The 9,298-nt window shown below is 37.5% G+C and overlaps 1 protein-coding gene across 1 annotated transcript in view; it reads right to left on the bottom strand.

The window, feature by feature from the left end:
* The window catches only part of Bend2 (BEN domain containing 2), an 83,674-nt gene that overhangs the window by 21,869 nt on the left and 52,507 nt on the right, over positions 1-9,298 (bottom strand). The window contains exons 7-9 of the mRNA XM_031383599.1: positions 5,114-5,239; positions 3,664-3,813; positions 2,234-2,380 (exon numbers count right to left, since the gene is read on the bottom strand). Of these exons, the coding sequence (XP_031239459.1) occupies positions 2,234-2,380; positions 3,664-3,813; positions 5,114-5,239 (423 nt within the window). The remainder of the gene's footprint in view (positions 1-2,233; positions 2,381-3,663; positions 3,814-5,113; positions 5,240-9,298) is intronic.

Raw genomic sequence — 9,298 nt, 5'->3', positions numbered from 1 at the left:
ATCATCAAGGAAATGCAAGTCAAAATGACCGTAAGATTCTACCTCACACCAATCAGAATGACTAAGACCATAAACTCAAATCAAAAACTCAAGTGACAGTACATGCTGATAAGTGTGTAGAGCAAGAGGAACAATCCTCCATTGCTGGTAGGATTGCAAACTGGTAAAACCACTTTGGAAATCAATTTGGTAGTTCCTTAGAAAATTGGAAATATTTCTTCCTGAAGACCCAGCTATACCACTCCTGGGCATATACCCAAAATATGCTCCAACATATCACAAAGATACATGCTCCACAATGTTCACTGTAGCCTTATTTATAATAGTCAGAAGCTGGAAACATCTCAGATGTCCCTCAACTGAGGAATGGATACAGAAAATGTGGTACATTTACACAGTGGAATACCGTTCAACCATTAAAAACAAGGACATCATGGATTTTGCAGGCAAATGGATAGAACTAGAAAATATCCTGAGTGAGGTAACTCAGACCCCAAAGGACGTGCATGATATGTATTCACTGATTAGTGGATATGAGCAAAAAAGTACAGAATACCCATGATATAACTCACAGACTTTATAAGGCCTAACAAGAAGGAAGGCCTAAGTTAGTATACTTCAATCTTACTTAGACGAGAACAAAATAATCATAGGAGTCAGAGGGCAGGAGGGATCTGGGTAGGAGAGGAAAGGGGAAAGAGGAAAGGGGAGGTCAGGATCACATATAGGAGGAGACAGATGGAAAGTCCAGAGGGTCACAAGAATGAGTGGAAATATGCAACAGCAGAGGGTGATGGACAGAGGGTACCACTAGAAAGCCCCAGGACTCTGTACCCCATTTTTAATAGGGTTATTGGTTCTCTGGAGTCTAACTTCTTGAGTTCTTCGTATACATCGGATATTAGCCCTCTATCAGATATAGGGTTGGTAAAGATCTTTTCCCAACCTGTTGGTTACCATTTTGGCCTACTGACAGTGTCCTTTGCCTTACAGAAGCTTTGTAATTTTATGAGGTCCCATTTGTCAATTCTTGATCTTAGAGCCTAAGCTATTGGTGTTCAGTTCAGTAAATTTTCCCCTATACCCATGTGCTTGAGGCTCTTCCCACTTTCTTTTCTATTACTTTCAGTGTATCTGGTTTGATGTGGAGGTCCCTGATCCACTTGGACTTGAGCTTTTTACAAGGAGATAAGAATGGATCAATTTGCATTCTTCTCCATGCTGACAGTTGACTCAATGGGGGCTGACTTTCACCAAAATGTACAACAGTGGGTAGTTGGAACGTAAAGGGACCACCTCTAGTAGATAGACATGGCCCCAAGTTGAGGCATGGGGCCACCTACCTATCTTCAAAATTTTGACCCAGAATTGTTCCTGTCTAAAGGAAATACAGGGACAAAAATGGAGAAGAACCTGAAGGAAAGGCCATTCAGTGATGGGCCAAACTTGGGATCTATCCCAAACCCAGGCACCAAACCTGACACTATTGCTGATGCCATGTTGTGCTTGCAGACAGGAGCATAGCATTGCTGTCCTTTGAGATACTCTACCAACAGCTGACTGAGATAGATGCAGATACTTATAGGCAACCATTGGACTGAGCCTGCAGACCACTATGGAAGAGTTAGGGGAAGGACTGAAGCAGCTGAAGGGGATGGCAACCCTATAGGAAGAACAACATTATCAACTAACCCGGATACCTAAGAGCTTCTAGAGCCTCAGCCACCAACCAGAGAGCATACATAGGCTAGTCAGTGGCTCCTGGCACATATGTAGCAGAGGACTGCCTTGTCTGACCTCAGTGGGAGAGGATGCCTGTAATCCTATAGAAACTTGATGCCCCAGGGAAGGAGGATACTGGTGGGGGTGTGGTGGGTTGGGTTGGTGGGTATGTAAGGGAGCATCCTTTCAGAAGCAAAAGGCAGGGGGAGGGGGTAAAGAACTTGGGGAAGGGAGACTGAGAAGGGGGACATTTGGAATGTAAATAATTAAATTAATTTTATAACAAATAAAATAAAACATAAAATATCCATGTTCAATGAATTAAGTTGGAGAAACAAGGGTAGAACATAAAAGGCATTTGAGTATTATTTCTTACAACTGTTGTGTATATCTTAAGTTTTCACATAGTTAGAAGGTTAGCCTAAGAAAGAGCTACCACTAGCTGTGTACTAAGGGTGCTGCTGGACCTAGATGAAAAAGCACTAGCAGGACTATGTTATTTCAAACTCACCAATAGCTGAAGGGACAAAAGGTGCAGCAGCAGGTTCTTGGCCCCCAACATGTTGTAGTATAATTGGGTTAGTCAGTGTCTCAGGGCTGTTATCCACAATGCTTTCTGGAGCAATTGGCACTTCTACCAGTACAAGTTTTTCAATTACTGGAATACAAAAAATTCTCAATCATGAATCCTATACTGAGTGGAAATTACCCTTTACTGACAAGGAGAAAGGAAAACATACTCACAAAAAATAAAATTTAAAGAATTTGTCCCCAAAAGATTTACCCTTCAAAATGGCAAACAAATCTTTAAACAGAAAGGTTATTAAAAAAGCAGGGGTCTTGGTGCCTGGGGAAGGAAGTAATAACAATGTACAATCAGAAATGGGGACATGGAGAGACTGTATCACCCATGCTTTGCTATTGAGAATGGAAAATAGTTCAGTCTCTCTGGAAAACTGTTTGGCAGTTTCTTAAAACTAAACATGCTGATTCCATAAGATACAAAGAGTTTACACTCATGATATTCTTAACAGAGAAAGCAAAAGCTTACATTTATATAAAAACTATACATATACATTGGACAAGAATCTGGATGAATCACTAGAAAATTAAGATGAGCGAAAAATCAAAGCCCAAATATAATTATATAACAGACAAGACAAAATTATAGGAAGCAGAGCTACAGAGAAGTCAATGTACTATCCTGACTGACTTTGGCACCAGGCATGCACATGGAATATAAACATATATATGTAGGAAAAACATTAATACACATATAAACAAACAAACATATAATCTTTTATAAAAAGAATGCTATTTTGTGGCTTACAACCATTTGTAACTCCAGTTCCTGGGGATTTTACCTTCTCTGGTCTCTGTAAGCACGAGGTATGAAAGTGATAAACAGATATGCAGGCAGGCAAACCACAAAAACACATAAACTAAATTTAAATTAAGAAGAATGCTAATGCAACTTCATTTACAAAGTGTTATTTGGAGCAAGAAAGGTACCTCAGTGGATAAAGGGCTAGTCAGAAAAGCACGAATACTGGAGTTCATATTCAGTAACACACACACACACATACACAGAGAGAGAGACAGAGAGACAGAGAGAAAGAGACAGAGAAAGAGAGAGAGAGAGAGAAGCCTACCTGTGATCCCAGCACTCAGATCACCGTTTATAGGGCACAGGCAGGGGGGTATCCAGAGCAAGCTGACCAGCTAGCGGAAAAGATCTACCCCAGTAAATAAAGTGGAGCACAATCATAGAAGACACCCAACAACTTCAGTTATCTCCAGACACACATACAGACATGAACCTGCACATACACACGAATGTATATCTGCGAATACAAATATAACATGCACATATACTACATACATACATGTGCAAAAAATAAAAGTACTTCTTGTATTGTGTATGTATTAGTCCAAACTCACCAGTCTCAGAAGAAATAGAGGCAGCTTCAGTTTCAGGATCTGGGGGAACAACACTTCCTAATAATGCAGGGCCATATACTGTCTGTCTACTGCCATCCACAATAACTTTGGTTTTTTTTGGCATTTCTAGCAATATAACTTCTTTGATCTCTGAAAGTAAAGGATTCCCACATATGAATTCTATATAATATAAAACTGACTTTTAAGGAGGTAAAATAAAAATGTTCTCAAAACAAAGGCAAACTTGATCAATCTGCTAGCATACTCACCCATATAAAGAGCTAACAAAAGACCTGCAAAGCTAAAGGATATGCTGTAAGCAGAGAAGTTAGACAATCAGAAAGAGGTTGGGAGAGAACAATGGAAAGGTTAGAATCATAAATGTGGAGAAACTGTTTTACCCTTGATTGTAATTGGGGATATAAAATGGTACCGTAGCTCTGGAAAACTGATTGGCACTTTCTTATGGTAACATCATTACCATAAGACCCAGCAATTACACTCTTAACATTTATGAAAAAGAAATAAAAATTACATTTGCACAAAAGCCAGTAGACAAATGCTCATAATGGTTTACTTCTAATACTAAAAACTAAATGAAAAAAAGTATTTATTTCAAGGGGTGAATGATTAAAAACAGCAGAGGAGGATAGGATGGGAAAGAATATGAGCTTTGTAAAGATAGCCAGAAGTGGTTTGAATCTACAGAAAATTATGTAGATTGGAACAAAGTCTATGTACTGTAAGATTTACTTCATATAATACTATTAAATTGGCAACATTATAGAAACCACTATTAGCCAGATGGTAGGAACAAGCAGTTGGGAAGAAAAGCATGACTTGAGTGAAGTGGATTGGGTAACAAAACATATGGGGCACTCAATGGTGGTGTAGTTGTAGTTACCCTGTACCTTGACTGCAGTAACAAGAAAATATATTCACATTATTAATCTGTATAGAAATCAATATAAGAACATAAACTTCTATAAGAAAACTTGGGATTTCTCAATACTATTTGAGTATCAGATCAATGTGCATATACTGGTTGTATTATTTAATCTTAGTTTTATTGAATATTATTGTTGGATAAAATGATAAAATATAAAGATTATGTTACATTATTTCTTACAAATAATATGAATCTAAAATTATTTCTTTTTCATTATTATATTTATTTTTATTTATTTATTTATTTATTTTTTACACTCCATATTCCATTCCCCCATCCACCCTCTGACTGCTCCACATCCCACACCTCTTCCCCAACCCCCTGTCTCCATGTGGATGCCTCCATCCCCCAACCCACCTGACCTCTAAATTCCCTGGGGCCTCCAGTCTATCTCAAAATAAAAAGTTTAATCATAAATGAACTACAAGCAGATTGTACTAAAATGCTGAGATGCTTATGGATTGGACTGAAGAATGCTTTTTGTAAAATCTATCATCTTACCAGAATCAGGGACAGGCCCAGTAGATGAAAACAAATTTTGGTGGCCACTATTATTTCCAACTGCAGGTGGGTATTTCATTGTCTCAGAACTGCTTACCAAATCAGCTTCTGGTATTACTGGAATACCTACATGGAAAACATTTTCAATTCTTCCAATTATAAACTCAAACACAGGAAAATTACTCTTAAGTAATGTACAGGAAATAAATACATTCTCACATTGACTAAGACTAAAATTATTCATCCTAAAAAGACCCATCTTTTAAAATTGGCTAAAAGAAAATCATCTAGAAAGTACACGATAAAGAGAATAAAACTTTGAGAATCAGAAAAAAGGAACAATATAAAACAAATGGTACATTAGAGAAATTGTGTCACTCACCAATACTAGTGAGGAGATAAAATGCTACAGCTTCGTGCAGGAAAAACTGGTGATTTCTTATAAAACTAAGCATGTGTCATCATGTGACTTAGAATTGCATGTAAACATACATGAACTCTCATAATGTTTACATCTACCAGTAAAAACTGGAAACATCTTCAATATTGTTCAGTGGGTAAACAGACAAAGAATGTTGTATATCCATGACATGAAATAGTTTGCAACTCTAATAGAAATACTAAAATATACAAAATTTGATATTAACTGAAAGCAAATTATATTTCATGAAGAACTATACCCAAAAATTTATATAGCATTGGGATAAATTTAAGTAAAATGAAAATGAGAATATATAGAAAGGAATGAAGGTCTTAGGTAGCCGGCTGATGCTCAAGGTGGAGCAGGGTGGGAGATAAGAGAGAGGTGGTTGTGGTTTATAGATGGACAACAGGAAAAATTTTCTTATAATGATGGTAGAAATCTTCCATATGATAACTGTAGAGGTAAACAAGCAGCTCACAAGATAAAATTCTGAACTAAATATGAGCACTCAGGCATACTACTGTAGATTTAATTAATGTCAGTTTCATAGTTGTAAACATGAAATGGGGTTTCTCTATAATTCCTTCCCACTAACTTACACATTTTATACAATTATCTCTAAATACAAATCTATAAGGATGCTGATCAAAGATAAACTGTAAACTGCAAATTCTATAAGACTATTCTTAAATAATGTAAGGAAAAGACAATTTTTGATGAAGAACACTTTTAAAATCCTTAAGTAAAGGCAAAAAGAAATTATTATAACAGACAGAAACAACTGTGGATCATTGGAAAAGATAATATAACAACATAAAGATCAGAAATGCTAAGTTGGAGAATATGGATAATTCATATGTAAATGTGAGGAGTGAAAAATATATAGAGCAGAAGAAATGGAAGAGAGTTGCAGTTCCTTATAAAACTGGACATGAAGATGATTTTGTATCTACAATATATAAAGAACTAAAAATACTGAATATCAAGAAAATAAAGAATCCAATTTTAAAAGAACTAAGTAGAAAGTTCTCAAAAACAAAATACATACAGCTGAAAAATACATTAAAATGTGTTCAGCAGTGTTAGGCAGCAGTGAAATGCAAATTAAAAGTACCTTGAGATTCACCTCTCCTGTATTTGAATGGCTAAGATTAATTAAACAAATGATGCCACATAGTGGTGAAGATGTAATGAAAGGGGAACACATATATACATTGATGTAGTGGAACTTTCTCAGTTCTTTGGAAAGTCAGTTATGTCAAATAATGTTTGCCCGGACACACAGGATGTCTTGCTAAAGCAGACATGTGAAGGAACCTTTCACTGAAGCAGACACAGGTGAAAGGATATTTTGCTAAAGCAGACATGGGAAAGGACACATGACGTTAAGAAGGAATACAGGTATAACCCAACAGACAAATGCTGGATGTTGCTATTCCTTACTGGTCATTTTTTGTCATGACTTCATAGAAAGAAAAACACCAAAAAACTTCTGGTGGTGTTCTGGCTGCTTCTAGCTCTGTCTGTGGACTCAGGCTGATTGGCAGAGTGAAATGCAAGTTTCTGGATGTGTCAGCTGATACAGACTCACTTGATGTTTTGAAAAGACAGAATCACATGATGTTTTTCTCAGGAAAGACCTGTGGGAGGACATGTGCTATTTGGAGGGAGTATAAATAGGACTCAACAGACAGTGACAGGAGTGGAGCTTGCAATGATTTGTTAGTCTTGCATCTTCATCTTTGCTGACCTTCATTTTGTTGAAAGAGGCACAGCAGAGAACTTCTCCTGGCATTCCTGCTAGTCCTGGTTGATTCTGCTGACTCATGACCATTCAGTTGAGGCCTGGCTGTTTCTGTTCTGTCATGCCACCACTTCTGATTTGCGCTTGCTATCCTGATACTACTGAACTGGACTGCTGGTATCCTGCAAATTGGAGACTGAAACTGCCTCAAGGAACTACTTCTAAACAGCATACAGCAGAGCCTCATGGCTTCTTCCAAATCAACCTGCCATTGCTGATTTGCAAATATTGTTTGTGAGTGGATCCAGCCACTGCTGCTGATTTGTGAACTGCTGGTATCCTGACAATGCAGATTAGATTTACTCCAAAGAACTATTTCTAAACAGGTCGACTTCCCCCATATCCTTTCTTTTCTACTACCTGTGGTGGGCAGGATGGAAGGTTAAAGCATTTAAGAACACCTATTAAAAGTAGGCTTTGAAAAAAATCAAAGCACACACATTGATGATGGGAGTACAAACTTGACAGCCACTATGGAAAGCAGTGTGAAAGAATTCTCAAAAACTGAAGAAAGATCTACCTCATGATTCAGCTCTTCTACTCTTGGGCATAGGCCCACAGAATTCTATCTTACTATAGAAACAGTTGTTCAAGCATGTTCACTATTTCTCTATTCATAGCCATCAGGACTTGGAAACAGCCTGGATAACCATCAATTGATGAATAATGAAAATATGATACATTTACACAAGGAGATTTTATTCAGCTGTTAAGAAAAATGAAATCATGTAATTTATAGGTAAATAGATGAAGCTAGAAATGATCATTCTAAGTGAGGCAACTAAGTCCCAGAAAGACTGACAACTTTTTTCTCTTAAATATACTTAAATTGGGTACTGTATTTAAAATACTCATAATGGTTAGGTAGCTAATAAGTGACCAGAAGGAAAAGGGAATCACCCAAGTAAGGGGATTCAGAAAAGTGTTATAAATGAATTAATTGGAAATTAGAACAGGAAGATTAAAGGGGATGAAGGATAGAATGGAGGGTGGAATACAGTTGTATAACTAATGCTGACTGCCTTTTGAAGAGCTATATGCAAACCTACTACTATAGAAGTTTCCTAGCATACTGTAGTGGTTTGAAATGATGGAATGAAAATGGCCTCCATAGGCTCAGAGCAAGTTGCACTATTAAGAGGTGTGTCCTTGTTGGAATAAACTGTAGCCTTAAATTGGAGGAAGTGTGTCACTTGGAGGTCTAAGGTACTCAAGCCAAGCCCAGTGTCTTGTTCTCTTCCTGCTATCTGTGGCTCCAGATGGAGAACTCTCAGTTATCGCTCCAGCAACATTTTTGCCTATGTGCCACCATACTTCCTATCATGTCAATAACAGACTAAACCTCTGAACCTGTAAGCCCCAATTAAATGCTTTGCTTTAAAAGAGTTGTACAAGTCGTGATATATTATCACAGTAATAGAAACCCTAAGTAAGGCAAATATCTACAAATATATAATTCAGTCAGAATTACAATATAATGGTGGAGAAAATACACGAAGAATTCTAGTTGATACTCAACTGGAAGCTTCACTGCTACCAGTTAGCAATCCTATCCAGTAAGCTCTAATAATGACCTGCCTGCAAGATACACTCACTGTGGCATGAATGTTGCTGAAGTGGAAACTTACGGGTCTTTGGAAAGTTAATTGTGTTGGATGGTGTTTTGCTGGACAAGCACATGAAGGAATGTTTCACTGAGTGGACACAGGTGAAGGCAGACTCACGAAAGAATCTTTCACTAAAACAAACACAGGTGAAAGAATGTTCTGCTAAAGCAAGCATGTGAAAAGACACGTGATGAAGGATTCTTCACTAATGATGCACATGTATTGGTCTGCCTTACATTACATAGTTGAGCTCCATTTGTTGGAACTCCATAGAGAGAAAAATCAAACGCAAGAATCCTACCAACAGTAACCAGGCTTCATCAGAACCTAGTACTCCCACTGCAGCAAGT

The sequence above is a fragment of the Mastomys coucha genome, chromosome X (genome assembly GCF_008632895.1).
Source record: "Mastomys coucha isolate ucsf_1 chromosome X, UCSF_Mcou_1, whole genome shotgun sequence".
Taxonomy (NCBI): Eukaryota; Metazoa; Chordata; class Mammalia; order Rodentia; family Muridae; genus Mastomys; species Mastomys coucha.
This window is presented reverse-complemented; position numbering and strand designations above follow the sequence as displayed.